Here is a 21,052-nt window from a genome sequence, read left to right on the forward strand (position 1 = left end):
GATATTTATACATCCCGGTCAAATATCAACCACAGTCACTTACTACTTGTCTAGAAGAAAAATAACATCATTAGAAGAACCAGCCGAAAAATGACAACAGTATTCCATAGAGACAAATAAAAGATTTGTAGAGGTAGAGAATGAAATCAGGAGAGAGAAAATGGCGAGCACAATAAAGAGAAGCAACCTTAGCAGATGTTAATTTAGCAATTGATTCTATATATGGTTTACATGAAAGATCAGTAGTAAACAATAATCCAAGAAGACGTAAAGAAGAAGTCTCACCATTAATTACCAGGGTACTGCGCTAGTTGTTTGCAGTAAATAACTAAGTATTAAAGTTGTCCATCAATTCAGCTAGAAAGGAATCATTCAATAATTTTACAAACATTCCCAGATATACCAAATGAAGCAAGCTTATGGAGAAGACTAAAAGTACAAATTTTATAGAAAGCCTTCTATATCTCAAGAGCAACAACCTCTGCACCAGCACTTAGAAGCCTCACCACTTAGAAGCCTCACCACTTAGAAGCTTCACCACTTAGAAGCTTTACCACTTAGAAGCTTTAAAATTCATTCAGACCCCTTTAAATATCTCCCAATCATCTTACTGTTGATAGCCATTATTAACAGTAAGAAGATTGGGAGATATTTAAAGGAGTCTAAATGAACTTTAAAGCTTCTAAAAATTGGAACCATATATGCCTTTTTTTTTTTCAGAAAGTAAGGAAACAAAATTGAGTCAAGCACTTGTTAAATAGTTTGAAGAGTAATGATTCCTGGAAAACACTTTAGAAAGAGATTTATTCTTTGGAGAGTTGTTCTTGTGAATAAGATAAAAAAAAACGTGATTATGATTAGAAATAACAACTGCAGGTAGTTACTATAGTACCTGAAGCTTAGCCTTAAAAAGGAGTGTAATTATATGCTAAATCATATAATACTTTAAAAGATGTATATTTACTTTTAGTTCTATTTGAATTTTATGCTATATATATACAATGCTCAAGATATTGTTGGCAGAGACACTTTCTATTTTCAAAATGACACTGTTATTACTTTAATATTTTACAGCAGATAATACAATCCTCTCTATGAGCTACTACAGAGTTAGCTACTAGAAATATTTACACCTATAACCAAAACCATAAACCCATAAGTGGAGTCAAGAAGTCATTATTTATCTGCTTTAGCATAATACAAACTATTGTTTACTAAAATTTATAAACAATAACTTTCTCAATTACACTAAAAGCATCTAACTAATAATAATATCTAACTTATAGTATTATCCACATTCTAAACATAATAATTTTAATCACTCTTGCAGCTGCATTTAAATAATGACACTTTAATAGAAAAGTATAATATAATGCAGAGTGTTAACCAGGAATAAATTTATACAGTGTTACCATAATATTGGGAATTTATTAGCTGTTGGCTGGTGAGTAAAAAAATGTTTCTTTCTAAGCAATCTTCGAAATCTTTTTCATATTTATATCGTGTCTTTTCTATGGTAGCAAGAAAACAAGTATGATATTTTATCATTTGCAAATAAATGATTAACAATGTGATACTTTGATCTACTTTAATTTTGTAACTCGCTTTAAAATAATAATAACTTAAATAAATATTATTTTAAGTAATATTTAATATGAAAAAAAGAAACTGAATTATATTTTTCAAAAAAGCTTAAATGATTATTTACAACAACCCTGTATGGCTGTAAATATAGAATTCTTTCTTATTCATTTACTTTTTAATTATAAGTGTAAAATTTAAATTTTTAAAACAGAACTTTTAACAATTTTAACCTTCCTCTAGTATCCTTTTTAATAGCGAAAACTGTTTTTTAAACCTTTTTTTATTGCAAATAAAAAGTCTAAAATAAAAAACTTGTATAAAAAAATTATGTAACAAGAGAAATATAAAAACTAAAGAACAATTGACGTCAATTAAAAAATAAAGTTTTTATTTTATTTTTGAATGAATGACTTGCCACGCTTTTTGAATGACTTTGAATTGAATGACTTGCTACACTTTATCTTTTGTAAAGAATTGTTTTCGATCAACTAAATTATTTTCTTCATTTTGTGTACTAAGTATTTCTACGTTTCTTGTGTAACACTTAAAATTTAAGTCTGTTAATAACAAGATTAAAGGTAGTTTTTTTCAATGATTTTTTGAACTTTTGGGAGATTTAAAAAAATTGGGAATTCCGCGTTATACGCGGTGCCATCAGGCTGGTTAATACCCTGTAATGGTATACCTGTGTTGAGTTAATATTTAATGTTTATGTTCAATTAAAAAAAAAAAGCATGACAAAATACCGAATCACATTGGAGAGCATACCAACTGTCATATCAGAAGGAACAAGATATTTCATTTTTTCAAGAACTGGTAACGCTTTCTCTGATTTATATCTTTCAATGATCAACTAAAAAAATATATTTAATTGCTTTCATTTCTGTTGAATGTTTAATTGTGCTACAATTTCCTAAAGAAACCTTTATATACAAATAAACTGATAAATAGGTAGAACATGTGAGGAGTGCAGTTACATTGACTAACAAATAGCTAGAACATGTACAGAGTGCTACTACATCAACCGAAAAATAAGTAGGAGTGCTACTACATTGACTGAGGGTTTGATTTAGGCAGGCATCTATTATTAAAAAAAAATTATAAAGTTTTAAAACTTTTTTCATGAATTTTAAATAAAAACACTAAGTTTTCATTTTTTGGTAAAAATAAAATAATTATATATATATATATATATATATATATATATATACATATATATATATATATATATATATATATATATATATATATATATATATATATATATATATTATATATATATATATATATATTGATATTAAAGGCTGTTTTGTATCATAATAATAAAACAAAACTCATAGTTGTAAAAGAGTGCTCAATTTCAGTTGTTTGGAAGTGATGGAAGAAAATATGCGAGGCACCCCAAAGGTAAAAGATTTGATCCCAAATACCAAAAACCTACAGTCAAGCATGGAGGTGGCAGTGTTATGGTATGGGGATATTTTTCTTTATCTGGCACTGGTCCATTAGTGAAAATTGATGGTATTATGGACCGATTTAAGTATAAAGACATTAAATAATATAATGTTACCATATGCTTCAGAAAAAATGGCTCTGGGGTCGTTATTCCAACAAGATAACGACCCGAAGCACTCATCAAAATTAATTAAAGAGTGGTTAAATACTCACAGGGTACCTTGTATGGAATGGCAATCTCAAAGTCCCGACTTAAACCCTATTGAACATCTTTGGGATGTGTTAGACCGCAGAATTCGGAAGCATAATATTTCAAATTACGATAAACTTTTTGAATTTTTACAAGCAGAATGGGAAAAAATACCTACTGACACTTGTGCCAACCTGGTGAAATCTATGCCATAAAGATGTTCTATGGTAATAGACTCAAAAGGATATGCAACTAGATATTAAATTTTTCTGTTTTTTTTTTGTTATTTTTAACATTTTTTGGTCCTGGTCATAAGTTTCCATACTTATGACCAGGCCTAATTTAAAAATTTAATTTTTTTTTGTATATGTTAATAAAAAAAAATGTTTTATTTTATTAAAAAGTTGTATTACGTCTTCAATAAACATATGCATAATATGTAGTAAGTGTTGCATTTTTTATAAATAAATAAAAAACATTTTTGAAAAGTTTCCATACTTTTGGCCACCACTGTATATATATATATATATATTTTAGAGGTATTCAAAAAAAGTGAATCTTCAAATCTAAAAAACCATACCCCCTAAATTTGGGGCAAATATATAAAAAATGAGCCTCACAAAGTTTGAGCGCTGTCCGTTCACTTTTGACCCCCCTTCAAGCTAATAATTTAGGGGGAAATTGACCGAAAAGTGGTTGTTTTCGGGCGTCTTGAGGGAGGGGCAATTTTTTTTTTTTTCAAATTTTTTTTTTCTGCTATATATATATAGGCCTATATTTTTGTTTAAAAATATATGGTTTTTTCCTTCTCAAAAATCTATGTTTGGTGATATTGAAAATCATGAAAATTGGTATTTTTTAAAATATATTTTCTGTTATGCCTAATGTTATATACATATATTTTCGTGTAAATTCTGATAGTTTAAAACTTTGAGTTTTTCAATTAAATACAGATTAGTACATACAATAAACATTAAAAATGAGTGAAGCACAACTTAGGTCAATGAAAAAGGAACTTTTTATTATAAAAGAGGCAAAACCAGCTATATCAGGTATAAACATTTTTATTAGTATTGGAATTATAATGAGTCATTAGTTGCTAAAAAATTTATTTTATTTATAAAATATAAATTTTTCTATTTAGATATACAACTTCCAACAGGCTTGGATATACTTCAACATTTAATATATAACCAACAATGTCGATCTGTATCAATATCAAGTATTATTGCTTGTGTCCCTAAAAAAAATTTTTCTAGATGTTCGGAGAGTTGTTGTGAATGTATTTTGTCTAAAATCAAGAGACCCTGGATTAAAGCTGGATTTGATGTGTTAACTGATTTAAGTTTAGTTAAAAAACTAAACTTAAATCAGTTAACACATCAAAACTGCATAAGTCACGAGTTTGAGATTGAAATAAAAAAACTTTTTTGGGCTGGTAATTCTAATCTCAAAGACACAATCAGTAAAGATAAAAAAAGATCACTAAAAGACAAGATTGAAGATCTAAAATTTCTTGAAGATCAGGAAAATGAAAGAAAGTTTGCTATTGGTTCAGAGGATATTAAATATAGAAAAAAGGTATTCAATACTTTTAATTAATTACTTTAGCTCTTTCTCAAGCTCTGTTAATTCTTTTTTCCACTAATTTTAAAATTAAAAACTAAAACTACATTTTTTCTGTTAATTAGGCAAAAGAAAGCATCAGGAAGAAAAATCGTTTACAGCCTAAGATTTTGAGAGATGATGTACCCAATGTTGAACTTATAGACATAATTCTAAGCGATGATTCTTCAATTGAATCTGATTTCGAGCCAGGTGATTGGTATCATATAGAAGTCTCTGAAAACACAGACACAGTAATTGCAAAAATTCCAAAAGATGTTTTTGCTAGTAATATTTCACTTACTGCTACAGCCTGTGATATATCACCAAATGTTTTACAGAAGGTAACAAATGCAATTCTATATCAATCAGGTGTTGATCTTAAAGAAGTTAAAAGCAGTCAGTCTACCGCATATAGAAAAATGAAAAAAGAAAATGAAAATATGGCAAAAATGAAAAAAGAAGATGTTAAAGCAGCCATAGACGCATCTCCATATCCATGTATAATTCATTTTGATAAGAAGACCTTTGTTTGACCTAAACAAAGGAAAAATGTTAAAGAGGGATAGAATGGCTGTTTTAGTTAACATTAATGGACAGACTTACCTACTTGGAGTACCTCCACTAGCGTCATCCACTGGTGAAGATCAGTTCTTAGGTGTAATGAACTTAATTAAGGAGTATCAACTTACATCAAAAACTAGAGGAATATGCTTTGATACAACATCATCCAACACTGGGACGAATAAAGGATCAGTTTCCAAAATATCTCAAGAACTGGATAAGTATCTCCTCCAAATAGCATGTAGGCATCATGTGACTGAATTAAGAATGCTTCACTTTTGGAAATTAGTGACCAATGAAGAAACTAGTGGACCTGATAATCCTCTTTTCAAAAAGCTTAAAAATATTTTTGAAGAACCTAATTTTAACTATAATTCAGTTCTACTGTTACGGTTTGATTGGAATAAGGTTAAAAGCAGTTTTTTAGAAAAGGCAACTATGAAGTCATTAACATTTTGCAAAGCATACGTTAGTAAACCAGGTATTATAAGAGATGATAGAAGTGAGCTTGCAGAATTAGTTATCACGTACTTATCCCCTATAACATATAAAGTAAGAAAAACTGGTGCTATTCATCATGCAAGATTTTTAGGAAAAGCAATTTATTATCTAAAGCTTCGGCTTTTATCCAATCAACTTACGTTTGTTCAGGAAAATGATAAACTGAAAATTGAAATTAAGCTTATTACAGAATTTATTGTTTGCTTTTATGCAAAATGGTATCTACAATCTGAGGATGTCATCAAAGCTCCTTTTCTTGACATTACAGCCATACATCAAATGCATCTGTACAAGAAGGTATGTACAAACCCAATAGCTGTCGATGCTGTATTAGAGTCTCAGTATAAACACTGTTGGTATTTGGATTCAACAATGATACCTTTAGCTTTGCTAGATGATGAGTTAGCATCAGAGGAGAAGGCAAAAACTGCATCAGCAATTCTGTCATTTGATATGCCTAGCTCTGACTATTATAAGCCTGAGAATAAAGTAAAGCAAGATATCAAGGAAATTTATAAAATGAATACAAAAATTGGGAAAAAACCACCATCCTTGTCTGCCTTGGTTGATGTCTTTTCTTACCTGATTTTTGACATGATTGGGTTTGATAAGCAACGAGTTCAAGACTGGCTCTCACTTCCACCAAACTATTGGCATACTCAGTCATGCTTCAAAAGTTTTCAAAAAAATGCTGAAACTTTGATTTTTGTAAATGACCATTCAGAACGGTCAATAGGTATGATGGGGCAGTATATTCATAGATATTCTGATGAAACTGAAAAACACAACAGATTGCTAACTGTGGACAAAGTTCGATCTATATTCAGATCACAAGAACAAAAATCCGGTACAATTTCAAAGATTAAGTTTAATGATGGACTTGGTGTGATGCAAAAAAAGATAAAGAGTTAAACTTGATTATTATTAGATTTGTAAATTTTTTTTCTGTTATAAAACTTGAATATAAATTTATAATTTTATTTATTCTTGCTCATTTTGATTTTTCAATATAGATAAATAGTGTTTTTTTCAATATAGATAAACAACATTGCTGAGGTCACAACCAACAACTGTTCATTCTTTCTGGCAAAATGAAGTTGGTTGCTCCCTCTGGTATGTCTTGGGAATAGTTAGAGAGGCCTTGTGTGTATATGTTAATACACACAAGGCTTATAAATATATATATATATATTTATAAGCCTTGTGGGAAAGCCTTAGGGGAAAATTGACCGAAAATTACCACTTTTCGGTCAATTTTCCCCTAAATTTTTAACTTGAGTGGGGGAAAAAAGTGATCGGACAGCGCTCAAACTTTGCGAGGCTCATTTTTTATACATTTGCCCCAAATTAAGGGAGTATGGTTTTTTAGATTTGAAAATTCACTTTTTTTGAATACCCCTAATATATATATATATATATATATATATATATATATATATATATATATATATATATATATATATATATATATATATGTGTGTATATATATATATATATATATATATATATATATATATATATATATATATATATATATATATATATATATATGTATATATATATATATATATATATATATATATATATATATATATATATATATATATATATATCAGAGCTTGAATTAAGCATATTACGATTGCATCTCACACCTTTGCAATTAGTTTTTTCTTAAAAAAATATATTCGTTATTTGTTTTTTATTTGTTTGTTTGTTTATTTTTGTTTCTTTTCTAATATAGCATATTTTTATGGCCATTCTCAAATGTAATGTTTTTTTCTGAGTTTATATATTAGGGGTCATAAAGTATCTCACGCTTAACTTATCTTTTGAATAGAACTATGATTGGTACTGTCGCGCAGAGATTTTCATTCAATGTAAAGTGCTTTTGAATTTAAATTACTTTAAATCTTATTAAGCCAATATTATTTTAAAGCTATATTTAGTTTGACTTACTAAATGGATGAAGTACATCACAGTAAATTTACCTATAAACTAAATCAAAACAACCATTTAAGTTTAATAGTTCAAAACAACCAGTAAATTTAATAGTTGAGTAACTCAACTATTAAATTTACTTTAATATACTCAAAGGCTCGTAAAAGCTAACCATACAAATATTTCTATTTATATATTATATGTTGTTAACACATAATATAATCTTCTACCTAAAAACTACTTTAACAAGAAATCTCAAATAGAATATGAAAAATGTGATACCAGTTTTTTATGTTTTCATTCTATTTAAAGCGATATCAACACTAAACATTTTCTATAATTACACAATAGTTGTTTTTAGGAATTTTTTTAAAAGAAATCTATTTGAACAAAAGAATTTTAGTCTTCTAAAATTCTCTCATTCAAATAATTTTGCGATTGAAATTTGAAATTAAAAAAAAAAAGGAAAAATTTTATTGTATTTTTTTATTTTATTGTTTTTCTCCTCCTCAAGGCTGAGAAGGCCACTACAGATGAGGAGGCTACTTAATAGTGGTTATAACTCTCTCTCAACTCTTTAACTCCGAAACACGAACTTTGACAAACAAGACCGCTGCGCGGAGAAACAAGTTGAGCGGGGTACTACCAGGGACGTGGTGGGGATTGAACTCGGAACCTTTCCTTTATGAAGCGAGTGCTTTACCACTACCGTATTAAAAAGAATTTTAACATTCAATTATTATAACTTTAATTGCAGCAACATCTGTAATTCCCAATGGCATAGCAAGGCTCATTCCTTAAAGTTAAACGTATATCTAGCTACAGTGACAATATCAGATTTAGAAGATAGTGCAAGTGAGGAATAAAATTTTATTTAAATTTTAGTAAACATTTTAAATAGTTAATTTTTTTTAAGCTAAAGAAGTTTTTTTGATTCTTGAAAATAGTTTTTAAAGTAGAAACTATCTATTGCAAAAACTATCCAGTGATTATTGCAAATATTAAACCAAAAATTAAATTAAAAAATAATAAAAAATTATTTTACTTCTGTTAAAAGACGCTTAACCACAAAAATAATTTAGGCATATACTTAAAGTTAACATAATATAATTCAATTAATTAAACCAAATTTTTTTCTCACTTTTTATTTCAAAACAATTTGAACAAAAAAATTAAACAAATGAAAACATTAACTTAAAAACCATTTGAATGGAAAAATTATTATTTTAATAGTAGGTTTAATATAATAGAACTTTTAATCAAGAAGTAATAAATAAAAAAATATGTGGTATCTAATGCTTTAAAGATTGTGTGTGTGTGTGTGTGTCTATATATATATATATATATATATATATATATATATATATATATATATATATATATATATATATATATATATATATATATATATATATATTTATGTGAATATATACATATATAATTACAGGAACTTTATCAGGATACTTTGCAGAAATTGATTCGGATTCTCGCTTTCTCTGGTCTAAAAGTAAAAATAGAATTAAAAAATAAATACATTTATACATCTATACATTTAACGCTCTCTCTCTATCTTTTTTTCTCTCTCTTTCTTTCTTCCTCTTTCTTTTTCTTTCTCTTTCTCTCTCTCTCTCTCTCTCTCTCTCTCTCTCTCTCTCTCTCTCTCTCTCTCTCTCTCTCTCTCTCTCTCTCTCTCTCTCTCTCTCTCTCTCTATATATATATATATATATATATGTAATATATTTTATTAAAATAATAATAAAATAATTTGAAACATAACTCACAGTTTCATGCTATATATATATATATATATATATATATATATATATATATATATATATATATATATATATATATATATATATATATATATATATATATATATATATATATATATATACATATACAGCGGTGGCCAAAAATTAAAGACCACTCATTTATTTCAAAATTTATTTTTAACCTTAGTATAATTTTATTTTGGAAAAGGGTATCAAAAAAAAAAAAATATTTTTAGAAAGAATTTTTATTGTATTTTATATTTATTATAAAAGAATTTATAATTTTTTTACAAAATAATGTTAAAAAATTAAAAAACTGACTAGTAAAAAATATAAATGGGAAAAAAAATTGGACAAAGTTTTAAGACCAGTTTCAAAAATATTTCAAAAAGCAATAAAAAAATAATTTAGAAACGTGTTGTTCCTCCATTTGTTTTCAAGCACTCTTGTACTAATTCTGGCATTGAATTCATTAAAGTTTTGATTACTTCATCAGGCACATTTTTCAAATGATGAGAGATAGAAGATCTCTCATCATTTTGAATTACAAGTTTGGTAAAGAACAACTTTACAATTTGGAAGATCAAATCTTCCAAATTGTAAAGTTGTTCTTTACCAAGCTTGCGATCAAGCCACGACCATAAATTCTCTATTGGATTCAAGTCTGGACTATTGGCAGGCCATGGAAGCACTTGAATTTTATTAGAATTGAACAAATCGCTAACAACATGCGCTTTATGACACGACGCATTATCTTGCTGGAAAATAAATCCATCTTGCAACTGCCATAAATCAATTCTAGGAATAAGGGATTTTTGCAAAATTTCGATGTACCTTTCTTTGTTGAGTCTACCATAAATAAATGAAAAACGCTAACTCCACAGGCACTCATACAGGCCCAAAGGCCTATTGAACCACTGCCTTGTTTTGTTTGTTTCAAAATGCATAATTCATCGAACCGTTCGCTTGGAAGTCTACGCAACATTACGCAACCTTTTCTGTTGTCTACCTCAACGTTCATTTCATCACTAAAGACCACACGGTTCCACTGATCTGTTGACCAATTTTTATGTAGTTTGCACCACTCTTTCCTGGCAAATTTTTGTTTTTTATTTAAGCATGGTTTTTTTGCAGCAGCACGCCATAAATAATTTAAATTGTGGAGGACCCTTCGCACAGTTCTAGGGCTTGCTTTCAGACCATTTGACAGTTTCCATTTCGTAGACAAGTCTGTAGATGATGCTTGTCTGTTTTCTTTCATTAATCTCACTAATGAGCGAACATCACAGTCATTTGAAATTTTATTACGTCCAGTCCTATGACGATCATTAATTGACCGGGTCTCTTTGTATCGTTGAATTATGTTAATAATGCAAGAGTGAGACCTTCCGAGCTTTTCTGCTATTTTTCTGATGCTATAGCCTTCTTCTTTTAATACAAGAGCCGCGTACCTGTCTTTTTCTTTGATCTTTGCACGCATTTTTGCAATATTTTTATATCCTTATTGCAATTCAAAAAATAAATGTTTATTTGATATCGAAACTCAGGTTTCGACATTTTATTTTATAGCCAATGTAATAAGCAATTAAGACAGTTAAAAAAATTAATGGATTATTATTTTTAATAAGTGCAAATTAAAGATTTGAAAGTGGTCTTTAAATTTTGTCCAATTTATTTAAAGAAGATTTATAAGTACTCATCAGTTTTTTAATAAGTTAAACGCTATTTAATTAGAATTACATTAAAAAAATTATACCACTTTAATCCGTATGTTTTAATTAACAAGATATTAAAAAAAAAAATTTAATATGTCAATTAGAATCTTCTTAATTTTAATTTAAAGATTAAGAAACCAACTAAAAAATGGGTGGTCTTTAATTTTTGGCCACCGCTGTGTATATATATATATATATATATATATATATATATATATATATATATATATATATATATATATATATATATATATATAAGTATAAAGATAAATATATATTTATATATGTATATATATATATATTCACATATATATGTATATATATATACATATATATAGAGATATATAGAGATATATATACTTTAGTGTATTTATATAAGCATTTGCTTTAATTTTGAATTAATTCATTTTATTTGGAAACAAAAATATGATTGCTTGTTTTGGTGTCTAAGTATATGTTTTTAAGTATGCATATAAATTTTGTTGTTGTTGTTTTTGTGCTGACTCACTTTCAATATGGCTGCAAGCAAGGATTTTTAAGTTGGGAGTCACTAGAAAATAAAGAACAGAGTTAAAGAGCAAGAAAAAAGTTTTCAAAAGACTTCAAAAGTTGAAGGTTGCATAAGTCAGGAAAATATGAATATAGGAGAGAGTTCAAAACATTAAAGTTTGGGGAATAAAAACTAAACAAATAAAAGAGTATGCAAGAACAGATACAGTAAAAGAATGTAACTTTGCTGAATGACTAATTAAATAAGAATGTGTTTTGGTTGATGGAACTAGAGATGATAAATCCTTTGAGCAGCAACTATGATGGTATTTGAAAAAAAGAGAAAGAGATGCAACTTTACGATCATTGGAGTTAAGTTTACAATGCATTTTTGGACTTTGACTAGATGAGAAAGAGCATAAAGAGTGTATATGAGTATGTAAGAGTATAAAAAGCATCATTAGAAGAACAAAATATGACAACAATATTCCATACAGGAACAAATAAAAGATTTGTAGAGGTAGAGAATGGATTCAGGAGTAAGATAACGGCAAGTACAATAAAAAGAAGCAACCTTAGCAGAATTTTGCAATCTATTGTATCTATGATTTCCATGAGAGGTAAGTATATTCTTAGAAGATGTAAGAAAGAGGATTTTGTTAGTGGGTTGCCATTTAATAATATAGAAATATTGTGGTAAATTATCTGGTGGACACGGAAAAATCCGGTCAACTTTAAATTGAGACCTCTAAAACCACAAATGCTTTTTATTTCTTTTATTTTTTTAATTAAACTTTCTTATCTTTATTTGTGTGGATAAACTTTTGTTTACAAATCAATGATTTGTAAAATGTTTTGGAAACAAATTGAGGTGTGTAAAAAAATCATTAATTTTTTTTTCCAAAAATACATTGACTTCAAATTGCATAATTGCTAAACGTACCAAAGTCCCAAAATCTACAGTCATAGATATTATAAATAAGTTTAAGACTACTCAAAGAAAAACTTGGAAGAAAAACTTGGAAGTGGAAGAAAGAAAACTTTCTATAAATCCAAAAAGGTAAAGTCGATTATTAGTTCAATAGCAAAAAATCCGAACCAGTCACAGTGAGATCTAGCAATAAAATTTCAAGTCTTCACATTCTTATATCAAAAAAGTACTTAAAAATGCTGGAATTAAGGCATTTTATATGAAAAATACACCTTAGAGAAGCTTAAATGGTGAAATTAAAGGGATTCGACATGCAAAAAAGTTAAAATAATGCAGATAAAAGTTTGTGTGTAATAGAAGACGACGAAACATATTGCAAGGCGAATTTTCCTATCAACTTTTACTATGAGAACACAGAAAAACCTGTTGATGATCAATTTAAATATATTTGACGAGAAAAATTTGCATTCAAGTTTCTTGTGTGGTAAGCAATTTGTAGCTGTGGTATGCACTCCTCTTGTTTTGTCATTAAAAAGACCTTGACTGCCGATCTATACAGCAAAGAATGCCCCCAAAAAAGACTTTTGCCATTTATGAGAAAACACAAATACCGATGTCTCTTTTGGCCAGATCTTGCTGCTTTTAAATGTTACAAAAAAAGTTCTACAGTGGTGCAAAGATAATAATGCGAAAATTGTTTCTAAAGATGTGAATCCACTAAATTGTCCTGAAGAGCGCAAGATTGAAGATTTTTGCCAATAGTTAAAGGAGTTCTTTGTATGACAGATGGAGTAACAAAAACTAAAAAGGACTTCCAAAAAAAGTGGATTAATGCCACCAATAAGGTGAAAAAAGAAAAAATCTGCAAACCCCTTAAAATTAAAGTTGAAACCCTAATTGATGTAAATAAATTTAATATAAAAAATATTGAAATAAAAAGAGTTTATGGTTTTAGAGATATCCCAATTTAAAATTGACCAGATTTTTCTGTGTCCGCAACAATATTGTGGTAGTTGTTTGCAGTAAATAACTGAGTTTTGTTAAAGCTAAAATTCATAAGGCACTGCAAACCCTAAGCAGTTACAGAAGAGATATCAGATTTAAGATCAGCTGCTTGTTCTAAGCAATCAAAGAAAAGACTTTCTTTTTTTTTTTTAAACATCTTCACTTTCAACAAGGCTGGAAGCAACTAGGGGTGTACTGCAATGGAAATTTTGAATTCCAGCTGGAACCGGATTTGCCGGAATTGTCAATAAAATTCCAGCCAGATCAAGAATTATATTTATGTTACTTTTGATCTTCAAGATTAAAGTGAAAGCTTGCACCTCAGCACCGTGGCTTTTCTTGAGGTCAAAGTAGTGTCACAAAATGTGCTTCCATCTTGGATGGGTGCTTCCATCTTGGATGGGGACCACCCTTATTTATTAAATTTAATATCAAGTTCAAGTGAATGGGAATTGAAAATGTATTGGGACTTTTACAACCATTTTTTATGATTACTGATAGTCAGTAAATCAAAATCAATGTTGTCATCAGTAATTAGCCATATGTGTGCATTACATATTTTTCCTGCAAGCCATGAATATGACTCTAAAACCCAATCAATAAAGAAGATTCTAAAAAGTCTACTGGAAAAAGTCTCATGAGTAATGTTCCATTAAAAAGTCAATTTAATGTACTAAATAGTAAAGTACATGATTTGCCTACAGCTGTTGATCTAAGATATAATCTGTATCTTTTACCTGATGAGCAAAACATTTGGCTAAAAGTTAGCTTTTTTCCAAGATAAAGAATTCTATGAAATCACAAAAAGAGATTAATATGAAATGGATCATCCTCCGATAGTGCTAATTTCTTGCCAACATTTTCAGCCATTTACATCAGCTTTATATGCATCAAATTTAAAAATCACAAAAAGTTTTCTAATTTGCTGAACCAGAAGAAGAAATAGAAAGTAAACCTAATTGAAAAAAGCAAAGAAAAAGATATTAAAAAAAAAAAAAGATGTGGGAAAAGAATAGGTAAATTAGAAAATAAAGAAGCAGTATTAAAATTCTAGAGAAACAATAAGGATTACTATCCTCATATATGCTGAATAGCAAGAAAACCTTTAGTTGCCCTTCTGTCTATTGTAATGTCTTTTTTTGCTTCTTCTGTCTATTCAGAGAGACTATTTTCAAAGGCAGTTATTGCTTTTAATGAAAGAAAAACTGAAGAGGAACTCTGATTTTTGCACCACAATTATCCTAAATTTCCAGAAACACTTACACCATTGCAAATAAAATTACATTTTGTTTATTTGGATTTTTTTATAGATAGATTTAATTTGGTATTTTTTTACTGAGGATTACCTACAGCTCTTCATTGCCCTGAAGGAAAATATTTTTTTGATTTAATTTACACAGCCTGTGTCAGATATCATTAAAAGTAAAGGTAAAAAATAAATTCTAGCATTCTGGCCTGATTTATTGTAATTCCGGCCAGAACCGGAATGAACTAAAAATCAAAAATTCCGGCCGGATTTTTGACCAGAACAGAATTCTAATACACCCCTACAACCAACCACTAATAGAGTTGAAAGTTACTGGAAGAGAAAAGATGAAGTTTATAAAGCAAGATAAGGATTAACAGACACCTTGAAAGATTAGGAACTAAATGAATCAGGAAAACAAGAAGAAGGGAGCGAATTTCAAAGAACTGATGTTCAAGGATAAAAACTAGATAAATAAGAATTTTTAGAGCACTTACAGTAAAAGAATGAGACTTGATTGAATGAAAAGTAACAAGACAGGAGTATGAGGTTGAGTTGTCAGCGAATAGAGCAACTTTAGATGTAAGATTGTCAGGAAGATCATTAATGAGACAAGGGACCAAGAATAGAACCTTGTGTACCCTATAAGTAACTGGAAATAAATAAGAGTGTTGACACTTGAGGATAAATTTGATACTGCAATTAGAAAGAAATGATATAGGGTAAAAACCCATGTTTAATGTCAAAGTAAAAAAATAAAAAAAATTTTCAAAATATTGTAAAAAATATCAACAACAAAAACAATATATCTGAGTATTATTCAAAGAGTTCATTGCTCTCTGTCTTCATTGTCAAGATAACCTGCATTACCTAGCAACAAAGAATCATCTTCAAATTCATCAATAGCATTACTGCCACATTTCAGAAATAAATTTTTTTTATCATAGATTCTGGGATTGATTAACCCAAGCAGCAACAAATGTAATGTAACGTTTCTGTAAATTGCCACCATTGGTTTGAGTTGCTGAACCTGAACTCATCTACTCAGTCCACTACTTCTGAAGCCCATCTTTAAAGGGTTTGTTAATAAAGACATCCAGTGGCTGGAGCATAGGTGAGTTCTCTTGGAATTATGGCAAAGTCAGCTTTTAATCACTTGCTGTTAAATCATCATTACATCTAATAAAGCAAAATAAGAGTGACATGTCAACTTAATAATAAAAATAGTACTGACATTTTTAACTTTACACATCATCTGAAATAAAGCAGTAGGTATGATTAAAGTATCAGCTGTAAGAACAGCATTGACATTGGCTTAAATAGGCAGCCAATCGATCGCAATCAAATGTAAATGCTACATCTGCAACAGCTGGAGCAAGTCAAGAAATCACAAATGCATAACAACCACAGTATGACCCAATCCAGTTACTGACATCATGTCTAGTATTCAAGCATAAGATAATGCTGAGTTACTTTGACAAGTGGGTAACACTGAAATATGTTAGATTAAACATTTTTACCCTTCACTCATTGACAATTGTTTAAATTTGTTGACAGTTGTTTATTGAACAGGTATGGAATAGTACCAAACTGAGACTAAGGATACTTCTGAGGAAACACATACTTTTGGAGTGTTTTTACAGGTCATCACTTAACAAATAAACAAATAAACAGCACTAAACAAATAAACAAAAACCTCCACCAGTGTGTGTCCCAACTGACGTTTCAAATTAAGGATGGAAAACAAACAAATGTACTAGATTGTGTAATAATGGGCGACGGTGAAAGAGCAATAGATATAGAATTATTAAGACAGGCCTTGTTAAGACTAGTTACACTATTTGAATTTTACATAAGAAATGGTGATTTCAACTATGCCTTAAGTCATTTACTTTCGCCAAAACTTTTTTCAACTAGATTATTTAAACAGTCTTTAAATAAATTTATACAAAAATCATTAGGTTTATTACAATTATTAAAGGGTTATTAAACATTAGAATTATTAATTGTAGCAAAAAATATTTTCACCGCAATTGTAAAATAATATTTTTTTAAGATAAAAAAAGACAAATAGCGAAATGATTATTTTTTCCAATTTCCATTTTAAAAATTTTAAATTTAAATTTATTTTATTATATTTAAATTAAATTTATTAAATTTATTTTATTAACTTTAATTTAAACTTTATTGAAAAATCAAAATGTTCCGAGGTTACAATTTTCTTTTCAACTTTTTAAAATTTCGAATTATGTTTAAAAATTTAATTTTAGTTACTTAACATTCAACTATTTTAATTTTACATTCAACTATTTTGTTTATTTAGTTAAATTTTTGTTTATTAATTAATAAATTTATTTATTCATTTAATATTATCTATTATTTATAGTTTCAAGTCAATAAATTGTTTACATCTTTATGAAAGTGCACATGCTAATATACAAAAGTGTTTAATGCTTATAACTGTAATGCATAGCTAGAAACTTTATGTAACAAACTTATGAAAGATTATTTTAGTTTAAAAATTGCTTTTTAACAAAAGTTTTTTCATTGCCAATAAGTTTTTAGATTGATCTTAGAATTAATGTCGATTAAACTAACTAGTTTATGAGTAGTATGCGAAGATTTTGTTAAACACAAAATATTTAAAAGAATTGTTGATAGTTTTTTTGTTTTTTTTTTACCGTTAATTCACCATTATTATTGAACGAAATTCACCCTTAAATAATTGCCCCCATATAAAAAAAACACACAATTATATTGTGAGAAAGCAAACATAAGACAATAATGTTATAAATGTTTTAAGAAATAAATAGTGTAAATATAAGTTTTTTTAAAAAGGGAAATTTTATTTTTTTCAAACATTTAAATTTCAGTGATAATTTTTTTTATAACAATATTTTTTGATTTAAAGATATTTTATAAAGATAAAAACTTTCAATGAACTTTAACGTGGCTTCAAATTAAATTACAATGAGGTACTTTAAAATGTACAACTGACATTTTTTTTTTTACAGATGTAAATACGATTATTGAGTAAAGTTACATTTACTTGCATTAAGCTTTTCCGTTTCACAACAAAATCTCATAACAAGACCTATAAAACCACTACTAAGATCAATCAATAAAGCACACAATGCCATTCAATGGAGAGTTATCACAAACAGCATCATTATACACAACATATACCACAATAAATGATACGCCTACAAGAAAGGTAATCACACAAGAGTGAAGGAAGCACTTGTGTTTATAAAACTCAGTATAGTTTCCTGGTAAATCAAATGTCATTGGGATCTCATCCCTATTTTCAATTTGCAAAAGATCATACATATGATTTTTCTATAAAATAATGATTATAGCATGAAATGATAAGACTTAGTTTTCCAAGTCACTAATCAAGGTAAGTGATTAGGGTTGTCTGGAAAATGAGTCACAAAGTTAACTAACTGAGTAAAACATTGAAAAACAAAAGTTATAACCTTTAGTGCCACTAGGTTTAGTGATGTTAGAGACAAGCTATTCAGTATGATGAGCATTAAAGAAAAAGAGAAAGGGCATTTGATTGGAAATTACATCTAAAAAAAACAGTCTTGAGAAAAAGAATGATAAAAAACAGAAGTACATAAAAGAATGGTAAGAGTATTCAACCCTAATTTCTTGACAAATAGATGAATTAATGTGTAAGTTTACACCCAAGAAGCTGTTGCGAGACTAATTCAAATTTGTCTCACAAAAAGCAAGCAAGTCAGATGATTTTTACAAGAGGTAAGTTGATGAGAAGTTACTTTAAAGACCACAACTGATGGGAAGTTACTTTAAAGACCACAAGTATTTGTAAAAATATATTGAATTTTAGCTTCAACAAAACGCAGTTATTTACTGCAAATAACTATTGCAATAATGCCAACATTTCTATATTAATGAATGGCAACCGTCTCACTGATTCCTTTTCTATTTGTCTTCTTGGTTTATCATTCACTACTGGCCTCTCATCGAAACATTATATACAATCAATTGCAAAGTTAGTACCTGCTAAGGTTGCTTTTCTTTATTGTGCTCTCAATTCTTTTTCTCCTGATTCCATTCTCTACCTCAACAAATCTCTTATTTACCCCTGTAAAATTATGCAAATGCCAAAAAATTAATAAAAGCGAAAAAGAAAAGTTTCAGCAAGAGTGTTTTCAACAAAACTTAAAATCAATTTAAATTGTCTATCAAGCAACTAGATGATTAAGATGACATAATATCAATTAGAATTGTTGGACAAAAATTCTACCACTAATCAATAGAATTGTTGGGCAAAAATAGGAGGGGTGACATCTATATGCGTGAAGGTCTCTGAAGGCCTTCTGAGCTTACACTTAGACCCGCACGACGGCATAGCAAAAACGGAAGACCTTCGCAGTTTTTTGAAAGACCCGCACGACCGCAAAGTAGGTCTAGAGGCGCAATGAAAATATTTGGGCGTGCGGCAATTCTCCGTGTATTTACTAAATTAAATAATGCGAAATCTTTAATAAGAAGCTTGTTATTCTGGAAATTAATATTAAATTTTAAATAATTTTATAAGAGACCAAAATTATAAAAAAAGTTTCATTCTTAATAACCTTTTTGTTAACCTGCCATAACTAAAATTGGATTTGCAAGTATACTTGAGGGCATTGTTTTTATTTTTATCATATAAGTTATTATAGTTTAAAGTTATAAGGTTTTTTAAAGTTGAAATAAATTAAAGGCTTTTTTAGTGTTAACAATTATATTGTTATATTATGTTGCATACAATAACTTTAAAGTTATAGGACTATAGGTTTTATTGTTGTTTTTATTTTGGTGAGTTTTTGTTGTTGGAGATATTTTGTGATAACTTTCGTTCTGGGAGATAATGCTAGAAGAATACTAAATATTCTGTTATAGGTTTTGAAACTTCAAACTTTTGTAACTGACGTAACGATAAGTCAAACCAGGGGTCGGCAACCTAATTTAAGTAGAGAGCCATTTTTTAAATATTTTACAAAATCTTATAATAAGACGTAAGTATAGAGTTGTAATGTTTTAATGATTTAAAGTCTTGAAATGAAATATATAATTTGGGCAGCCCGAAGAGCCACGCAATTTAGGAGCAGCAGCGGTGCCGACCCCTTAGTTTATATTTTTATTTATTTATTATTACTAGTATTAGTACATTTATAAACTCAATTTACACTAAGCTAGGAATGTCGCCAAAAAATTTGAATCTTATTTTAGTAAAGTCAGTCATAAATACCCTACAATATTCTCAGAAAACAACTTTGTTGTCACAAAATACAATTTGAAATTGAGCTCATACTCAATTAGGTTCCCCATTATTAGGCTCCACATTTGTCACCTTTTTTATAGATTCGTGTTAAATTTGTTGACTTAAATTGAATTAGGAGTTGTATTGTTCTATAATAATGCCTTAAATGAGTTGGTGGCCAATGAATTAAACACTGGAGGAAATTCATCAAAAGGTTATGCCAGTACTTTAACTGGCTTTGTTGCATCTGTAATTGCAATGCAAGAAAAACAAAAAACAAAGAAAAAAGAAGTTATCCCTGCATTGAATTTATCACCTAATCAAGAAAAGGTTTCACTTGACCTTTTTTGTCACCAATAATGAGCTTGCTAACGGTATAGTAAAACTCTTAAGGACTGCAAAACAAACCTTATTAGCTCTTGAGTTTTTTTTCATTGTGAAAATTGTAGTATAAATAAAACCCAAAACTAATATCAGCTTCAAACTGATTTTGCACTTAGAATAAAGGGAAGTAATTATATATTATATGTATTAAAAATATAATTATTTTTATATAGTTTTTATATAATTTCGCTTCTTTTGAGTACCAGGTTGACCTACTTTAGAAGAACTTCTTTTTTATTCAAAGTTTTAGGGGCCCGTCATATTTTTAAGCGTCTATCTATATATTTTAAGGGTCTATCTATATATTTTAAGGGTCTTGAGCTAAAAATATTTTTTATTTAAAAAAAATTAAAATCAGTATTCCATTATTATATTCTACATATTTAGATATTTT

The 21,052-nt window shown here is 28.3% G+C and overlaps 1 protein-coding gene across 2 annotated transcripts in view; it reads right to left on the minus strand.

The window, feature by feature from the left end:
* The window catches only part of LOC136079940 (microtubule-associated proteins 1A/1B light chain 3A-like), a 43,534-nt gene that overhangs the window by 14,072 nt on the left and 8,410 nt on the right, over window positions 1-21,052 (minus strand). Inside the window, exons 2-3 of one of the 2 annotated variants that reach the window (XM_065796607.1) lie at window positions 9,283-9,338; window positions 2,331-2,437 (exon numbers count right to left, since the gene is read on the minus strand). In XM_065796607.1, the coding sequence (XP_065652679.1) occupies window positions 2,331-2,437; window positions 9,283-9,338 (163 nt within the window). Of the gene's footprint in view, window positions 1-2,330; window positions 2,438-9,270; window positions 9,339-21,052 lie in introns of both variants that reach the window. The other variant, XM_065796606.1, reaches the window with a different exon arrangement.

The sequence above is a fragment of the Hydra vulgaris genome, chromosome 05, assembly GCF_038396675.1.
Source record: "Hydra vulgaris chromosome 05, alternate assembly HydraT2T_AEP".
NCBI classification, from domain to species: domain Eukaryota; kingdom Metazoa; phylum Cnidaria; class Hydrozoa; order Anthoathecata; family Hydridae; genus Hydra; species Hydra vulgaris.